Source organism: Oxyura jamaicensis, chromosome 17, assembly GCF_011077185.1.
Source record: "Oxyura jamaicensis isolate SHBP4307 breed ruddy duck chromosome 17, BPBGC_Ojam_1.0, whole genome shotgun sequence".
Classification (NCBI taxonomy): domain Eukaryota; kingdom Metazoa; phylum Chordata; class Aves; order Anseriformes; family Anatidae; genus Oxyura; species Oxyura jamaicensis.
The window spans coordinates 85,230-104,464 of record NC_048909.1 but is presented as its reverse complement, the minus strand read 5'-3'; the positions used below and the strand labels follow the sequence as shown (position 1 = coordinate 104,464).

At 44.4% G+C, this 19,235-nt stretch overlaps 2 protein-coding genes and 1 long non-coding RNA gene across 5 annotated transcripts in view; 1 reads left to right on the top strand and 2 right to left on the bottom strand.

The window, feature by feature from the left end:
• Positions 1–1,963: 1,963 nt before the first annotated feature.
• The window catches only part of DPP7 (dipeptidyl peptidase 7), a 22,281-nt gene continuing 5,009 nt past the window's right edge, over positions 1,964–19,235 (bottom strand). The window contains exons 5-13 of one of the 3 annotated variants that reach the window (XM_035342017.1): positions 18,196–18,331; positions 15,314–15,395; positions 14,373–14,539; positions 13,271–13,331; positions 4,634–4,752; positions 4,365–4,521; positions 4,012–4,076; positions 3,007–3,077; positions 1,964–2,403 (exon numbers count right to left, since the gene is read on the bottom strand). In XM_035342017.1, coding sequence (XP_035197908.1) covers positions 2,268–2,403; positions 3,007–3,077; positions 4,012–4,076; positions 4,365–4,521; positions 4,634–4,752; positions 13,271–13,331; positions 14,373–14,539; positions 15,314–15,395; positions 18,196–18,331 — 994 coding nt within the window. In that variant the 3' untranslated portion in view covers positions 1,964–2,267. Of the gene's footprint in view, positions 2,404–3,006; positions 3,078–4,011; positions 4,142–4,364; positions 4,522–4,633; positions 4,753–13,270; positions 13,332–14,372; positions 14,540–15,313; positions 15,396–18,195; positions 18,332–19,235 lie in introns of those variants that run through there. The other 2 variants (XR_004755042.1, XM_035342019.1) reach the window with 2 other exon arrangements.
• Positions 5,673–13,259, top strand: LOC118175625 (kelch-like protein 13). Its single transcript, XM_035342016.1, has 4 exons — positions 5,673–6,832; positions 7,436–7,688; positions 10,972–11,132; positions 12,288–13,259. Exons 1-4 carry the CDS (start codon positions 5,798–5,800, stop codon positions 12,684–12,686), a joined length of 1,848 nt encoding a protein of 615 aa, XP_035197907.1. The 5' UTR covers positions 5,673–5,797; the 3' UTR covers positions 12,687–13,259.
• On the bottom strand, positions 7,859–10,856 carry LOC118175630. Its single transcript, XR_004755045.1, has 2 exons — positions 9,761–10,856; positions 7,859–9,073 (listed from the first exon to the last, which is right to left on the bottom strand). It is a non-coding gene; the product is annotated as an uncharacterized LOC118175630 (long non-coding RNA).

Sequence of the window (19,235 nt, the reverse complement as noted above, 5' to 3'; positions counted from 1 at the left end):
GTCACTAGTACTCAGCTCCTGAGTAACAGCAGTACAAAACAATCAAAAAAACACCCACAGCACTGCATGAGGCTGACCAAGTCTATTTGTGTAGCTCATCACTAGTGGAATCTCTTGTGAACTTGTGCGTGTATGATACAAAGATCTCATGAGGCTGCGTAGGGACAAAATTAGAAGGGCCAAAGCCTAATTTGAGGTCAAACTGGCTATTGCTGTTAAAGAGGGGAAAAAAAAATATAAATAATAAAGAAAAGGAGGACTAAGGAGAATCTCAATCATTTCTGGTTGTGGAGGGAAACATAGTGGCAATAAATGGGGAAAAGACTGAAGTGCTTAATGCCTTCTTTGCCTTGGTCTTTAGCAGCAAGACCACTTGTTCTCTGGGTACTCAGCCCCCTGAGCTGATAGATGAGAGCTTTCTTCTGCTCCTAGGCCCTTATAATCCACAAGGAAATGGTTAGTGACCTGCTACACCAGTTAGATGTGCACAAGTCTATGGGGCCAGATGGGGTCCACCTGAGGGTAACTGAGAGTACTTGTCAAACCCCTTTCCATCATGTGTCAGCAGTCCTGGCTACCTGGATATCTTAGGCACCTGTCAGCTAGCATATGTGACACCCATCTACAAGAAAGTTTCCCAGATCCTCCTTCCAGCCCATAGGCCTGTTAGTCTGACTTGGGGAACCTCACGTAGCAGATTGTAATCACACAGCATTTACAGGAGAACCAGGTGATCAGGCCCAGTCAGCATGGGTTTATCAAAGGCAGCAAGCTTCCCTTGGAGAAGCTTGCTGGACAGATGTATGCTTCATTGGGTTAAAATTTGGCTGTGTGGCTGGGCCCAAAGAGTTGGGGTGAATGGAGTTAAATCCAGTTGGAGTACAGTCACAAGTGGTGTCTCCCATGGCTCTGTATTGAAGCCAGTTCTCTTCAGTATCTTTATCAATGATCTGGACGAGGGGTTCGAGTTCACCCTCAGGAAGTTTGCAGTTGACATCAGATTGGGCCATGAGTGTTGATCTGCTTGAGGGCAGGAAGGCTCTGCAGAGGGATCTGGATAGTCTGGACCGATGGGCCAAGGCCAACTGTATGAAGGTCCAAGTGTTGGGTCTTGCACTGGGGGGTACAACAACCCCATGCAATGCTGCAGGCTGGGGGAAGAGTGTCTGGGAAGCTGCCTGGAGAAGAGGGACCTGGGGGTATTGGCCGATAGCCAGTTAAATATGAGCTCATATGGCCAACAAGTCCATATGGCCAACAAGTCCATATGGCCAACAAGTCCAACAGCATCCTGGCTTGTATCAGAAGTAGTATGGCCAGCAGGATTAGGGAAGTGATTGTCCCTCTATACTTGGTCTGGTGAGGCCACACTTTGAATACTGTTCAGTTTTGGGCCCCTCACTACAAGAAGGACATTGAGGTGCTGGAGCGTGTCCAAAGAAGGGCAATGAAGCTGGTGAAGGGTCTAAAGAACAAGTCTTATGAGAAGCAGTTGAGGGAGCTGGGGTGGTTTAACCTGGAGAAAAGGAGGTTCAAGGGAGACCTTACCACTCTCTACAGCTACCTCAGTGGAGGTGGTGGGGTTGGCCTCTTCTCCAAAGCAACAAGCGAGGAAATAGCCTCAAGTTGCACCAGGGGAGGTTTATGTTGGATATTAGGAAAAAATTCTTCACTGAAAGGATTGTGTGGCATTGGAACAGGCTGCCCAGAGAAGTTACTTGAGTCACCATTCCTGGAGGTATTAAAAAAAATGTGTAGATGTAGAGCTTAGTAGCATGGTTTAGCAGTGGACTAGTACTAGGTTAAAGGTTGGACTTAATCTTAAGAGGTCTTTTCCAACCTAAATCATTCTATGATTCTATGTAATGACCATACCTCTGCTTTTCCTCTAGTAATTCAATTTTTATGTTCTCTAATAATTTACCTTCATCCTACCCAACATACTGTTCAGGACAGTGATGACTCCTGGGCCTTGAGGCAAGCTTTTATTCTTTCCATCATTTACAGTAACTTCTCATTAGTAGGTGATCATGAAACTCTCAGAACATGGTTTTAGCTTCAGTCAGTGATTTATCCTTTTGTTTTTCTTTTGATTCTTGATTAGGTGCAGGTGGGACACTTCAGGAAGGTGAATTTTCATCAGCATGGTGGAGGAGATAATACCTTCTCAAAAAGAACAAGTCAGCAGGCTGTGGTCTTTTTGCAGCCTGGTAGCAAGTAGTGGCAGCCTTGCCACCTCCATGCGGGCCCTGTATGTCTTATCACAGCTACCCGCTTGCTGAAGCTCCAGAGCGCTTCTCCCATCCTCTTTTCATCCTTGCAGATTTCACCCAGTCATTGATGATGCTTGCTTCTAACTTGCGTGCCTCTATGACAGATGGGGGGTCAGCTGGATTGTGTCCTCTAGAGAAAGCAAAGCAGTATGAGTTAGTTAGGGGAAAGCACTGATATATTTTGGCTAAGCCATATCTTTGTCTCTTGCATCCCTATGCAAGCCAGGGAACTAATGGACAGAGATAATTTTTTTAGTCTCATGGTTTGTACTTCATATTTAAACCCCAGAAAACAAGTTAACCTAACACCCAAAAAGCTTGGGGGAGGTAAGACAAGCACAGAGCTATCCCTTGTATCAGTGGCTGCAACCCTTTCTGCTGGAGGACTGAAGACTGATGGCTAATGCCAGGAGACACTGGACTACTTCATATGACTAATTGCCACAGGCCATCAGCCACTCATGGCAATTGCAGTGCAAGGAGAACATGTTCCAAGAAAGTACATGAGTTTAGGGATGAGTCCTGCATAACCTGTCTTCCATGAAGGCTAAAAGAGCACTTGGATTAGGTTAGAAAATGACTCCAAAATTATGCCTTAACAGTCTGGTATCCAGTTCTATTTAAATAAAGTATCTCCTTGTTCTGTGGACTGTGGCTAGCTAAGACCAAACACCCACAGCAGTAGGATCTTGCCATCCAAAGGAAAGTAACCTGTCAGTTACTACATACTTACCGGAGATCCAGGTGATGAGCACCTCCTTTAATTATTACTACAGGTAGTGAAGGACTTAGGCTGCTATTTATCTGGAATGAAAGGAACAGAGACAAACTCTCACCAAGTAACCAGGCAGAACTGGACATCAGTTCTGAAAACTGATGTGGGCAGGAGTGATGAAATGCATGGGAGATTGTTGGTATAGCTGGTACTGTGTGCATGACTAACTCCTCTTGAGTCAAACCCTGTGACTCAGGTGAATTGGAGGAATTTCTAATATGAAAACTCAGCCTAATCTAGAATAGGCAGTTTGAAATACAAGCTTCATCCACCTTAATGACCCTGTTCCTTTTGTAGCTGGGACTGTCAAGCCAGCCTAAAACAAGGGACCACCTGCATTATATATAATCAAGAGCTCAACTAACTCAAAATCCTGTTTTGTGTCTTTTTAAAGTAGAGTTCTATCACCACTCTGAAGTTTTGTTGACTCTAAACTGAAATGTTCCCAGGTTTAGATTGATGATTACAGCAACTGCCTGATCTAACAAAACATGCTAAGAAAGGAAAATTAAAGGTGCACTCAGTGCTGAGACTGTCTTGAAATAGAATTGCAACAGGTTAAGGTTCACAGAATCATAGAATGGTTTGGGTTGAAAGAGACCTTAAAGCCCATACAGTTCTATGCCCCAGGGACACCTCCCACCAGCCCAGGCTGCCCAAAACCTGATCCAACCTGGCCTTGAACACTTCCAGGGGTGGGGTAGACTCAGAAGGTGCTGGATTCCTTCCATGTCTGCTATACTCAGGAAGCCACCACTACTGCCACAATGTTTCTGGCTGTTTGGCAACTCACTACTCAAACATGTCTCTCATTAACATCTGGGGACTCCTGAATGCATAAAACAGCCACTTGCAGAAATTCAGATAGGCTAAAGTTGAATTGCCAGTGCTGATTTGAAAGGGAGAGGTGGGCTCTCCTGGGAAGGTTGTTTGTGCTTGGTGGATGGGAGTTCACCTGCTTACCCCACCTCCAGCCCATGGGTCCAAGTCTCCATTTGAAAAAATGATGTTGCTTGCACTTTTCAAGTCTGAAATTCAAAGATGACATTTGAGAGGCTTCCTTTCTGCCCATTTACCCACAGGTGTTTGGCTTCTACAGCAAATAAAATCAGTAACAGAAAACACAAGAGAACAGAACTTCCCATTTCCTCAGAGAGAGAGAGAAGTCTGCTCAAGCCCTTATGCTGGGCCTGGTGGCTGTGTTTTTTGGCTGGCACGTTAGTTAGCTGTGCCTGTCCCTGCAGGGCTTAGCCAGGCAAAAGGAATGCAGGGAGCAAATTACATGAGCAAAGTGATGAGCACCCAACACAACAGACCTCCTCCCCAAAAATTTGTCTGCAGCCACTGTGCTCTTGGCTTCACGCTCCATTTGCTCTGACAGTACTGCTCTCTCATGACTTCTGTGAAGGGCATCTCAGGGAACATGTCAGTCACGTTGTTGCTGTTGAATGTTAAGTTGATCTCTGTACAAACCTGAAAGAAGTCCAAGAACTGCCATTGGAGGTAGAGGTGGGGGGTGGGGAGGGGGGTGGTGGGGAATAAACAGGGCAGCTGTTGAAGCTTGCTAGTGTCTCTAACACCTTACCTGATAGTCCCAGGCCTCAGCATCCATGCCAGTGCCACAGCCTGTGGGATCAGCACAGGGCTGATACAGCTGGTATATGTCATAACACTGTACTGAGCCGGAGGAGTTGTACAATACCCCTGCCAGGTGGAAACACAACACAAAGCCAATTTATCATTACCCCACTGCCCTTTCAGCCACAGCCTTTGTGAAAGTCGTGCATCCAAGGCCATCAAAAGGATGGATACCCCAGGTAGGTGAGCAGGTAAGGCAGGGATAGCCCTAGCAGCATAGGTACCAGCTTTTGGTTACGATCACAACTTTTTGCCAAAGTGTTCATAGGGTCTCACTACTGTCTATGTTCTATCCCTTGATTCTGCTGCATCAACAGTTAGGAAGAGGCTTCCAAAAGTTTCCTGCTATCTCTGCTCATGCCAAAAGCCGAGTGACGGGATCACTAGACTTTGGGAGGACCCCAGCCTCCAATCCCTAATGCACCCAAGACTGTACCAGGCTGTATAGAGAAAATTAGTCTCCAGCACAACTGGCTTCAAACTGAACTGGACGTGTCTGCTGACACCATCATCCTCCCCCTCCCAGAAAGTATCTGTTGTGTGACTACATCTAATTAAGCAAGAAGGCCAACGGGGTGCATGTCACAAGATTTTGTTTGACTTGTTCAAAAAGGGAATGATGGCATGTGCAGGCTTGTCCTGATGAAAGCACCTGACCACACGGTCCAGTGAAGCATAGCTGGGGAGCTGCAGAGGAATTAGTTGCTTTTGTGCAGATGGGTAGTTACCAGATAGCACGAGGAGGAATGCAGTAACGCCAGTGGCTGTCCACTGCTGCCAGCGTCACAGCCCACAGGCAAAACCCACAAACACTGTTTCTGCGATAACCAGCACCAACAGCTCTGCTGGAAAACAACGCCACTTAGCTCTGTGAGGCATGCAGCACACAGCTCCTGCAGACGCGACCTGAAGAGGCACGATGAGGACAAAAGTTGCTGCTGTGTCTGCATTTTGGATGGGTTGGTGGAGCAAGCAGCACAGCCTCAGCTCCCTCAAAGCATGAAACCCCTGGTTCATCTGCAGATGACTGCACAGGAGATGCACTGAGTGTACAACGACAAGTCCTGGGACTGCGCTGTTCAGAGCGTTGCTGTTCAGCTCACAGACCAACATGGAGAGGCTTGTGTCTGACACTTACCTGGTGAGACTCCTAGAAGGGATCAGCACCCTTCGTGCCCAGAAAGCACTGTGTGATGTAACACTGGAGGCAGAAGGGGTTTGCTTTCCAGCACACAAGATCATTTTAGCATCAGCAAGTAATTACTGCAAGATCCTGTTCATTGGAAACTTGACAAGAGTGGGAAGCTTGGATCGCAACATCCATCTGAAAGCTGTCAGTGCTGCAGGGCTGAGGAATGTTCTCAACTTCATTTACTCCAACAAATTAGATCTTTCATTACAGAGTATCGAGGAGACATTCAAAGCTGCAGAAACCCTGCTTGTTTGGGAAGTCATCAAGCTATGCTTCCAATTTCTGGAGGGCTGTTTGAACTGTGAGAACTGCATGGATGTTCTTAACATTGCTAAGAAACTTGGCCCAGCAGAGTTGAGACAGAAAGCCATGTGCTATATAGGGCAGAATTACAAACAGATACTGGCTGATCCTCAGTGCTTGAAAGATCTTGACAGAGGAACCCTTTGTGAAATTTTAGACAGGACCAACACAGAGGGGTGCAGCGAGCTGGAGCTGTTCAGAGCTGCTGTGAGCTGGCTGCAGCATGACCGCACACGGCTGGAAGATGCAGCAGACGTTTTAAGACACATAAGATTCCCTCTCATTCCTTTACAGGATCTGCAGCGCTTTGTTCAGGAAATGCCTTTTATGAGGCTGGATTCAGGCTGCCACAGGCACCTTCAGGAGGCTCTGACTTACCCTTCCCTGCTATATGCTCAGCCACTCCTGCAAACCCAACGCACGAGCCTCCGCTCCAGTTCCAACATGCTGCTTATTGCGGGTGGCAGAACCACTGACAATTGCATTTGCAGAGAGATGTGGGCCGCTGACAAGAGCTGCGGCACATGGCACAAGGTTGGGGACCTCTGTGTGCCAGTGTACAACCACTGTGTAGCCATCATCAGCGACTTCCTCTTTGTCATTGGGGGACAGTGCAAGTTTGATCCCATGGGAAAGCAACCATCAAATGAGGTAAGACAAAAGAAACTTTTAGACTTGGAAAAATGGCTAGGGAAGAGAGGAAGGGAGGGAGGGAGGGTATGTTATTCGGCTTGCTCACTGAAGGTCTCCCACCTCTACATATTAGAATTGCAGAATATCTTGATTTGGAAAGGACCCACAAGAATCATTCAGTCCAAGTCCCACCTCCATGCAGGACCACACAAAAATCAGACCCTATGTCTGAAAGCATTGTCCAAATGCTTCTTGAAGTCTTGGTAGCTTTGGTGCTGTAACACTTTCCTGGGCAGGCTGTTCCAGTGCCCAACCACTTCTTGGTGAAGAACCTCGTCCTAACACACAGCCTGACCCTCCCCTGTTGCAGCTCTATGCTGTTCCCTCAGGTCCTGTCACTGTTTCCAGAGAGCAGAGATCAGCACCTGCCCCTCTGCAGGGGTGCCAGCTCCATCAGCAAGGTACTGCTGTTTCAGCTGTCCAGCTCTGAATGTAAACCATCCCTCAGCCCAGAGAAAATGTTCATTAGTTCTTGAAGCCACATGAGATGCAAAGCCAGGCACCTGCTATCTGCTAACCTGTTTGGTATATTTCTGCTATTCCTGTTTGGTATATTTCTAGGTTTTCCGATTTGATCCATGCAACACTTCCTGGCTCCAGGTTGCCAGCATGCTGGAGCGGCGGACACGCTTCCATGCAGATGTACTGTCTGATCATATCTTTGCTGTGGGTGGTGGGACACTGCTGGGGACCCTCACCTGCACTGTGGAATCATACCAGCCCGCTGACAACAAGTGGGAGTTTGCAGCTCCTTTCCCCATGCCTATTGCTGATCACGCAGGCACAATCTACAGGGGAATCCTCTATATTTCAGGTGACAAAGCTAATCAAAATCAGCATATTCCCATATTCTTTCATTGGTTTTTACTGGCATCTTAACATCACAGTCCAAGCCTGTACCCCCACCAACACCCACAGCTCATGCCCTTTTCCTGCTGTGTCAGCACAACCTCACTGTGATCTTGAATTGCAGGAGCCATTTTCTTTCCATGACATTAAACATGACATCATCTACTTGCAAACCACACTCCTACTTGGCTCTGACCTTGCAGTCCTGGCTAAACTCCCAAAACTTTGCTCTCTGAAGAGGTAAATGAGGGCCCTAGTGCTGGGGATGGGATTATACTTTGGTATTAATCTGAATGGAAGATGTGGTACTAACTCCCCTGCACTGCACTGTTAGTCTATATAAAAATAAGTACAGTGCAGGTTCTTATCTTCTTACCTGCAGGACCTGTACAGCTCTTATCCTCTTGGTCTTTACAAAGATCTTTGGTAGGTAGTGCAGTATGTATGTTTAACAAGAAAGCATCATGGATTTAAACATTTCATGGAACGGCTGGAGGATCTTTAGGTTATATAGCTACTAATTCAGACTTTAAAGATAGTCTTTAGTTTCTTCTAGGAAAAGTGCTGTGGTGTTTGTGTTATTGGTCTGCAGTTAAAAGTCCTGGGGTCTGCCTGTCATTGCTATAGGACCCATGCTTCTTAAACCCCTTATTGCCAGCTGGGATCCCTGTGCTGATCTAGTCCAGATTAATTTTTAACTGTACACTGCAAAGACCTGCACTTACCTTAACTATTTGTACACCCAAGGTCTGGAGAGCAGAATAGGCAGTGCACAGGCTGTCTTAAAGCAATACACACTCCACTGACAGCAGGACACTTGTACTGGCTGTGCAGATGACCAAAAAGGAAGGATACTGGTTCAGCCAGAGGAAAAGCTGAGGCTCAGGTACAAGTCCCTGCTTTGGCTCAGTTGACCCATGGTGCCACAGAAAGCTCATTTAACCATTGTTTGTCTTGATTCCTACCAGACAGCAAGGACAAAATTGCCTCCTTGCTTCACAGAGCTTCAAATGTGCTGTAGTGATCTAGGCTGGATAACACTATTCCAGAAGTACCCTTTACGTAAAAGACCTTACCTGTCTACAACCTTAATTTACTTCTAAAATCAGTGGCATAACTGCAAATTTGATTTACCCTGCCCAAGCACTCAGAAATTAAGTGTTACTTTAATAAAAGATATAAAAATAAGCTCCACGCAGACAAAGTGTCCATGTTGTCCTGGTTTTGGGACAAAAGTTAATTTAACCAAAGATAATTTTCTTCATAGAGAAGAGATGGTGCTGTGTTTTGAGTTTTTGATGAAAATAATGGAGATAGCACACCAATGTGTTCAGCTGCTGCTGAGCAGTGCTTACTGTACTGGGTCTGGCTGGGATGTTAACTTTCCCTGCAGCAGCCCATACAGTGCTGTGCTCTGCACTTGTAGCTAGAACAGCAGTGGTATCACACCAGTGTTGTGTCTGCTGCTGAGAAGTGCTGGCACAGCATCAGGACTCTCTCTGACCCTCCTAGGGGGTGGGCAAAAAGTGAGAAAGAAACAGCAGCAGGGCAGCTGACCTAAACCAACCAAAGGGATATTCCATACCATATGATGTCACACTCAGCAATAAAAGGTGGAAAAAGGAAGAAGAGGGGAGGGGTGGGCTCTCGTTGCGAAAACGTCTGTCCTCCTCCCGAACACCGGCTACGTGCGTTGAGGCCCTGCTTCAAGGACGTGGTCAAGCATCGCTCATTTGTGGGAAGTAATTTCTTTCCTCTGCACTTCCACATAGCCTTTACTTGTTTTGTTTAGTTATTCTCTTTCCCCCTCCCTTTTCCCCTTTCCTTTTTTTCCCTTTAGTTGAATTGTTTAATTAATAATAATATTTCCTTAATTATATATATATATATATATTTTTTTTCCCCTCTTTAATTAAATCATCCTTATCTCAACCCGTGAGTTGTTCTTTCCTTTACTTCTTCCCCTCCTCATCTGAGGAGGGGGAGTGAGAGAGCGGTTGTGGTGTTCAACTGCCTAGCACGGTAAAACCACCACACTTACAGAGCCAAGACTTTTCTATTTCTTGTGCTGCCCTGCCAGTGAGGAGGCTGCACAAGAGCTGGGAGGGGTCATAGCCAGCACAGTTGGCCCAAAACGGCCAAAGCAATATTATATTCCATACCATAGGATGTCATGCTCAACAATAAAACTGGGGGGAGGGGGAAGGAGGAAGGGCGAACACTGGGAGTTATGGCATTTGTCTTCCCAAGAAACTGTCATATGTGATGGTACTGGTTTCCTGGCAATTACTGAACATCTGCTTGCTGATGGGAAGTAGCAAAAAAATTCTTTATTTTCCTTTGCTTGCATGCACAACTTTTGCTTTACCTAGTACACTGTCTTTCTCTCAAGCCACAAGTTTTTCTAACTTTTACCTTTCTGATTCTCACCTCAGGCACTGTTGTTGAGTAAACAAGTGGCTGTGTGGAGCTCAGCAGCCTAATGGGGTTACACCACAATGCATACAGAGAAAGCATCAAAGTCCCAGGAAGCCGGGCATATGCCCAACCAGAAGTATCACCTTCATTTTTTGCAAAGCCTCTCTGCAGGTTGGAATTCAACAGGCAGAAAGTTAAAAGTATTTACCCTTCCAATAGCAGTACCTTTGACCTGTAAGGAGCGTTCTATAAGGCAGCCCTGAAATACACAAATGAGTGCTTAAAAGAGAAAGTTGACAATAGCAATGGCAGACTGGCTCTGAACTTTTAATCTTTGTCAGTAGGTCAAAGAACTTCAAATGTTTTTCTTTCAAAAAACTATTCTGTGATTCTGTCTGCAGGAAGCAGATTCCATAATTAAAGCTGTTTGTGCTTCCTGGCTGCACCTGAAATACCCCAAGAGCTGATACAAAACTCATTCGTGAAAAACTATCTGCAGAAACAGTTGGAACTATTTTTAAAAAATAATATCTAAGAAGCTCATGTTTTAAATTTCATACCATGTCAGCTCTGCTGATGTTTGCAGAGGGTTTTCTGGATATTTGGGTAGTGAGGCACTGTAACAGGTTGCCCAGAGAGGTTGTGGATGCCCAATCCCTGGAGGTGTTCAAGACCAAGTTGCACAGGGCCTTGTCCAACCTGACCTAGTGGGTGGCATCCCTGCCCATGGCAGGGGTTTGGAACTAGATGATCTTTAACCGTCCAACCTAAGCTATTCTATGGTTCTGAGACTGACGGATGGATTTTCAAGATTTCTGCTTTTCTTCTAGGAGGCTTCTCAGCAGGTAAAACCTTACGAGACACTTACAGCTACCTCCCTCGCCTCCAACGTTGGACTGGCAACTCTGCCATGACCTTTACCCGCTGTGATCATGGGATGGCTACAGTAAAAGACAGAATCTTTTGCATTGGAGGAAGGACACTAAAAGGAGTAAGTTCATTTGTTCTTGTAACACCAATTCTCATCCAAAATGGAGTCTCTGTACTGCTAGGCCCTGACTACATTATTCCAGCAGGATGACCAACAACTGTATTATTTTTGTGCTCTTAGTGGACTTGCACAGTTGCAAGTTAGGCCGGTAAGTTTATGGAAGCGAACCTGCCCAAAATCATGCCCACTAAAAGCTGCCTTGTCACATCATATTTGCTAGGGTACAAAGGCTGTTTAAAGCTCTATTTTACATAGATAAAACATTCAGTGTAGCTGCAGCCTAATGCAGGAGAACCTAAGGGTAAAATTGCTCATGTACCTGCCCAAAATATGTTGATTTTCCTTGTCTGTGCTGAGAGGGTGTGAAACACTGGCAAATAGAAGAGGAATGGACTGCAGTGATGACACCAGCCTAGATTTTAGGAGACAGGAGTTCAAATCCTGGAATGCAAGTAAAGCCTCTTCAAACGTTGATCTCCCTTCTCTGAAACTGGATCAAAGGCTCTGTGTAGCCTTCTGGGGAAGGGAAGCTGAAAGGTGACATTTGACAGTCTGAAATGCTCAGTCAGGGAGACTCTCATTCCCAGAAGTCAAGACAAAAGAGTTTTCAAAGATCATTCAGCAATTTGGAAATTAAGATTCAGGATCTCCTGCCCAGTTTTGGCATGGCCAGTGCTGTTTCTTTCAAAGGAATGAATATATCTTAGAGTACTTAATTGCTTACTGAGGAAGTGATAGAAATCTGTAAAGAGAAACTGCACATCAGATCTGACATCAAATTCCTCCAGATGACACAAACTCAGTTATTATCTAGAATTCAATGCACTGTAGCTCTCTTCAGATGAGGTCTTCCTGGTCTATGGAGACCAGGAAGGACTTGGGCTAAACCAATTCCAGTCCCTGTGGCTCATTCCTCCCATTTTCCAAGAACAAGCCTCTTTTAGAGCAGTTCTTGAGTGGAATTCTTTTGTTTTATTCAGCTTCTTTTGATGCTCTGATTGTTAAATTAAGATTGAAGATTGGAGCACCTTGAGCTCCACTGTATTCAAATAGATGTCAAGATTTCCTCTACCATGAACCAAACAAGCCTGATTTGACATTGATAACTGCTTGAGGTATAATATGATGGATCAGTGTTGGTCTGGTTCTTTGCAGGTGGAGGAATGGATTCACGTCGATGCAACAGAGTACTATTGTCCTGTAAATGATCAGTGGACAACGCTAACGATATCCCCGTTCAGCTGCTGCCAGTTCAGTATCACAGCCTGTGAGTCTATGCTCTACCTCACAGGAGGTGGGTCACTACAGCACATGCAAAAAGAAGACAGTGTTTTCATGTATGACATAGAGAGGCAGGTATGGAAGAAAGCCAGTTCCCTGCCTAAAGCTCTGGTTGATCATGCCTCTTGTATGATTAAAATGTCCCAAGTGAATACAACTGGTGAGCCAGGGAGAGGCACAAAGTGCTCCTTCACCAGCAGGAGGGAGAAATGTACTCCCAGCTTGTTTATCACAAACAAAAAAAAGTCCCACTCTTCCTCTGAAGAGAAGTAGGATGTGAATAGGTCGAGCTGATCTGACAGTGTTTGCCAAGAGGTTAGTACTTTAGCAACACTTCTAAATCACAGCTGAAAAAGTTTGGCAAGGGAACTAGAATTGACACTTTATATTGCTGGCTGACAATTTAAGTACTCACAGAGATAAGCATATACTATGTATTTACAATTGTCTTGCCACTCAGTTAAAACTGTAGCGCATTATGATGGTAACCTTGTCCTCAACTAGAAGACCAGAGAACTTCCTTCAGTGAACATGCACAGAATCTGTGACTGCTTGAGCCAGAGTATGGGTAAACTTTTAGAAAAGAACCAACTACCTTAGAAGTCAACAGCCTGCAATGTTTTTGCAGCAAGGGCTGCAATGGCTGAAAAACGTTACAAGGATAAGTTTGAAAAGGTGAGAGAATGAACCTGCCATCATGGAATGTCCCCATGGATGAAACCAATACAGCACGAACTATCCCTCTGGAAAAATCAGAGTTGTACCAGGTCCCACAATACATAAACCACATAATGATAAGACAACTCTACTTACAGGTGCTTCTAGAAAACAGGATTTTAAATGAAAGACCAACTCACCAACAAGAGCTGCCAGGCCTTGAATTGGGTCTGTCTGAGCAAGGATTTGTTCACAGCCAACCTGGATAAGACACATTACAGGCAAATTGCAGGCACGATAGCTAACAGTCTGTGTTGCAGAAGGGATAAACAGGAAGATTTGTCTAAAGTATCATTTGCATATTTGATTGTTCAGCAGCTTTCCAAGGGCCTAATGCAACATCTTTTTGGTATATTTTCCTTTCTCTAGCAACAAAATACATACAAAAAAAAAACAGGGAGAAAGGAGTAACACAGCCTATTTCTTTTCCAAGGCAAACATACACAGTTATAAATGCCAGCTGCTGTCTTAGCCACAAGGCCAGAAGCATGTAAAGTTCCATTAGCCTGGTATACAGGAGTGCAGCAGAGAACAGAAGCACAAGGCTGACAGCAAAGCAGAAGTCAAGAGCTGCAATAGTGATAGGTGATCTGGAACCTTTTTCAGGCCCTATCTGTTGTCTAAGAAGTGTTTGTAACCCTCTGAGAACCAGGCCCTTTTCCCACACTTGGCCATCTCCTACTCTCTTGAAAGTTTTTAGTTTTTTTTTTTTTTTTTTAGGTTTTCTAGTCCCCATAGCAGCAGGCATTTCTCCTCATTGTACTCTGAGGTATAGCATTTTACCAGGTGATACTTTAAAAAGGAACCTGATTTTTAGAACTCCAACCTATCCACCAAGAAAAACGTATCTATGAAAGTGTTTCAACGCAGGCTACCACAAAACTACATTTTTTGAAATGCTGTGTACTTTAGCAATCAAAAACTGAAGTCAACAAGCTTGCACAGGCCTTTTTGTCTAAAGTAAACACAGAGAATGGCAGGTATGGCTCCAGCAAGCCCTCCCTGACAAGCCTAATAGCAATGCATTTCAAACACAACAGTCACCATCTCAGAGGGGCTTAAAACATGTAGATTTATCATCACAGTGGATGTGCTATAACCCACCACTACCTCTCCCTGTCACCACCACCCGGTGATGTGTGCCTGATTGTGCCCCATGCCGTGCAGCCCTGCACTCAGGTCATTGAGGTGTATGACCCTTCCTTCATAAACTGCAATTCTCACCTGTGTCCTGGTACTCACCTTCACTGGATTAGCAGGGAGGTGACCCATGAAATCAGTTTTGTAAGGGTAGTCCATCATGGCCATCATGGTGAAGGCATTTCTAGCAAAACCAAAAAGCTGGTAAACATCCTCCTTGTTAGAAATCTTATTGCATGTAGCCATTTTGCTGCTGATTTCATCATAAGCTACAGAAGAAAAGCAAATGAAAGGCATGAACTTCAACGGAGTAAACTAACACCAGGCTTCAGCATCTTGTTTCACTCAAGGATAATGAGATATGTAACACATAGTTGAGGTTTCCAGCAGGAAGGGTATGTTACATCTAAATTTACACAAACACAGATGTTCAGGCAAAGCCTTCCTGTGTGGCTTCACTGGCCTGCAGCCTGCATCTCCCTCTGCCGAGACACAGAAACCTCCCTGGGGAACATCAGTGGAAGCAGCACCCTCTGAGACAGAACAGTCAAGGTTGATGCAGTGAAAAGAGCAGTAAGTACAAGGCTGTCCCCCCCAGCACCCTGTGTGGCAACGTCCTCCTTGCTCCCTCAGGCTCTGCTGCCTCCCACCTGCTGTGCCCTTCAGAGCCAAGCAGGACAGTCTCATCAATCAGGCTCTTGTGCAGAACAGATATCCAAGCACAGATATCACAGATATTACCAGCATCAAAGTGAAGGTGTTTTTGAACACTTTTTTCTTTTTTTTTCCCTGCAGAAAAGATGGTTTAATTAACACAGTGCAAGCCTCCATATAGATACTTGCATGTTAGTGTCCATTACTAATTATAATACTGATTGAAACTGTTCATGAAATCAAAAATCAATCATGCAAGCAGACATTTGCATTGATTTAGCTGGAACCCATCTAAGGCCTAACCAAAAACCTGACAGAATTAACTTTTTGCCCCCATCCCTGAGTCTACCTATCCCTGGGAAACAGTCTGTGGGGCCATTTGTTCTTACCTCCACTCAGGCACAGATTCTTGATCTGATGGAAGGCTTTGCGTACAGCTGTGACACAGTCTGGGCCAGACTTCTGGAAGTCCTGAAAGGACAGAAAACAACAGGATTACAGTTGTACAGAGGAGATACATGCAGATGCTGCACAGGGAAGCTGCCAGAGGTACCAGGAGATGACAGAGGTTACTTGCCCACTATGACCAGAATCGCAACTGTATCTCCGGAAGCAATGACGGTTGTGCTTCTGCTTTGAGCTCCAGACAATCAGAATGTGCCAGCACAAACTAACAGCCTGCACAGCTCAGACCAAGCAGTAATTGTTTCACCAGGTCACTACTGGGACTAGCCTTTAGACAAAACACTTTGCACTGTGAGAGCGATTAGACTGAACTGAAACAATGAGATTAGATGTGCCTTGACCAGGACATGGGAACAGGTATCAGACTATTAGGGTCAAGAGCTGTTTTTTGTTTTTAAAACATAGAGTAGAGGCCTTCTACCATACTTTGTCTATAAGAAGGAGCCACACAGCGCTGAGCACTGGATTGGGAAACCAAGACCTGCTTTTCTTCTTAAGCCTGCCAGTGACCTACCAGATGACCAAGAATGCCATGTCTTCTTTTCTTGGGATCCTCTTGAAAAAGCACTTTAAGGTATGCTTGAAGAGCTGTGGCTGGTTATGCTGTTGGAACAAGTTGTTTCTGCCACTGAAGGCTCTAGCAACCCAAACTGTTTCTCTTTTTTCAGCTTGTAAGGCAGTTTGAGATCTGCCCACAACCAGTACTTTGTAATAATAAGTAGTAGGGCTCTTTTAAGGTCTCTTTATCATGTGAGAACAATGGTAACTAACCACAGACCACTAGCTAAGCATTTTTCTTACAAAGTTGCAGCCTCAGCTAGAAACAGATATTGGACCTTCTTCTGATTCCTCTCGTGCCTTTTGTCTGAAAGTTCAAGAAACCACTTTGGGATTTTCAATGGTTTAAATCTCCTTCTGTGTGTGCTTATTACCAGCTAATGGCTCTAAACTGGAGTGTGCAGATGAGTCAGTCTGGGATGGAAGAGCAAGTCTGTTCTGCCTGCAGTGACCACTGAGCTCCCTGAGAGGCTAATGCCAAACTGCTGCAGTGTGCTGCCTGACACACAAGGAACCACTGCCAGTTTCGCTTTTCCCCAGCAGATCATTATGGACATAGAAACAGGTCAGCTGAGCTGTTGCAGAGGCAGGAGGCATTGCAGACATTCCAAGAAAAGCTGTTCCAACTTGGCAATCAAAGCTTTCAGGCTGCCAGCTTTACCCTTTTGAATTACACCTAATTCAGATGTCTAAATCAATCTGAAGTTGATAGCTTGGTCAGCCCCTACAGCAATAAGCTGACAGGAAGCACGCATGTTGCTGTATATGTATTCTTCACACTAGGGCTTTCTGTCTGGCTGCAGGGATGGGAGTTGGTGTACGTATAACCTGGTCTTATGCAAATGCCATACACAGAATAAACTTTCTGCCCTTTGCTAATTTCCCCTGTGAGCTCTAGGCTCATGAAATGTGCTGGAAATGCTCAATGAAAGTCATAGAGAAAGCTGCTTTGAGAGAAAACAATCTGACTCAGAAGCAGAAAGCAGAAGACAGAGATCACACAATGATTCACAGAAGGTTTGTGCCTTGATTAGTATTAACAGCTCTCAGGGACATTTGTTCACTGAGAAGAGCAGTTGAATTCAACCTTCAGATGCACAGGGTTGCTGTTATGTAAACATGCTGAAACTGGAAGGAAAACAACTTAAAGTGCTTTGAAAACAACTCAAAGTTTTCTTAGTATCTGAGTTAGTATTTTGTTTCATATGAAAAGGTCAAAGCCCTGATTTCAGGGGTGTGTAATGACTCACAGCACATTCACAACTGAAACAAGTCAGAGCTATCATCTGAACAGGGGTTCTGAGAAGGAATTAGCTTCATCCAGAGAAGAATTCCCACTATTGAGCATGTTAGACAATTGAGTGATACCATATATTCAAAATGTATAATTTTAAGACAAGATGTCTTTTGTTCTCTTGTATACTTAAAGTTTCAAATGCTATTGAGTTTATTTTCACGACACTCTTCTTTATGCTTACCATTAATACTGTCTGTGCTGTAAGTCTCTGCATTAAAATAAGGTTTCATATATGTAACAAGAGCAAAAAGACCACATTTCATACATAGGTAGTTCACACAAAGCCATATGTGTCACCCAGATCTAGAAAATCTCATACCAAAGAGGCAAAACAGCCACCATCACAAGCTTTCAGTACTATCAGCTAGCACATTTCTTTCCATGTAAACTAAATGCAAGTCAGTTCTCAGCAATACTCCCATGGATACTTCAATTTATTCTGATATACTCAGAACATGAAAGCCACGTTTAAATTTTGTTTTTCAGTGAATCCAGGACACCAGGCACGTTTTTATTTAGTGAAATTTTCAAGTTCTTCATTGAAATGCAACCATCTTGAGACTAAGGATCTACAGTAAATCATAAATATCAATGCAAAAACATTTTGAAAGAGGATTTGAACAATTAATTATCCAAAGGTTTCAGCCAGGTACAAAGGAAAACTTTCAGCCTATAATTTGTACAACTCACTAGAAATGGAAAAGTGAATTCTTAGTGGTACTAAGGGTCATGGAACTGTTTTGTGTTGCTTACAAGAGCAGCACCTTTGAGCCCTGAGCTGCCTCAGCCACAGCAACACTCAACACTGTTTGCAGCTGCTGCTTTTCCTTGCAGATCTGTCTAGCACTGATGCTGCAAAAACAGCTGTTTAAAGACATGGAAAATAAATAATTAAAAAAAAGCCTTCTTAAAGAAAGAAGAAAAATGTTCTTGTGAAGAGCTACTACTTACTGCTGTTACATCTCTGAAGAACTGAGTGGGGTCTCCAAGCCCAGCCACAGACAACAGAGGAGCACTGGCAGCTAATGCTCCAGCTACAATGTTTGGGTACTTCATCCTCATGTAAGCACTCAGCATTCCTCCGTAGCTGGCACAGGACAGAGAAGAGTTACTTCTTTTAACAGATAGATTATAACATACTAACTTGAAAGTTCAGGCCAGCAGTCACAAACTCACCACACTCAAAACAACAAAATGTTTTTGCAAATCTAGGTGTCATCCTTATGTAAAAATATCGAGTTATAGTTAATGAGCTGTACACAGCATGTTCCTACTGGCTTTTCCCCAGACCCTCAAGTCAACTCTCATGGGAATACACCAGCCCAATTAGATTCTGCAGACAAATGTAAATGCTGCCTTTATCTAACTCTGCCCCATCCAGAGCATGTCCTGATGATTTCAGTGCAGAATCAGCTGGGGCACAAGCTGTCATTATTTAATGGGTGAAGGAGACAACATTTTGCATATAGGATTATAAAGACTGTCAAGGCAAGAAAGCTAACAAGCAAAGGGTGTCCCTGAACACTACAGAATATTCAGCTCTCTCTAGTGCTGGGAAGTGGGAGGCAGTCATCTTGGGCAACCCGAGTAACAGCTGCATAAATTATCAGCAAAGGCCTGGGGAATAGGAGACATTAACAAATAGCACATCAAAACCTCAAAGCCACCTTACAGCTTCAGTGACAGGGCCACAGATCTGCAGATATATCTGGGATTGCTAGATAAACCCAAGGCCACAAAAGTTATTCAGATGCAAATTTTTGTTGAGTTAACTCTGAGGTCATTCCTGGGGCTGATAAATGACAGCCCTAACACCTTGTCTGGTTCCAACCTCTTCACTCACAGCTCAGAAGTATTCAAGTCCCACATCTCCCACATGTAAAACCATATACTTTTCTCTAACTCTGGTTGTGGAAACAGAAAAAAGAAATTGACACAAGAAAATCCAGTTCCACTGGATAGTTTGGCAAAAGAAGGTTGTTCCCATCTCT

What these genes read in the sequence shown, in the direction of transcription:
- LOC118175625 (XM_035342016.1), top strand. Translation starts at nt 5,798, where the DNA reads ATGGAGAGGCTTGTGTCTGACACTTACCTGGTGAGACTCCTAGAAGGG. An exon ending in GGGAATCCTCTATATTTCAG is followed by an intron (nt 7,689 to 10,971) that starts GTGACAAAGCTA and finishes CTTTTCTTCTAG; the next exon opens with GAGGCTTCTCAGCAGGTAAA. An exon ending in GAGGAAGGACACTAAAAGGA is followed by an intron (nt 11,133 to 12,287) that starts GTAAGTTCATTT and finishes GGTTCTTTGCAG; the next exon opens with GTGGAGGAATGGATTCACGT.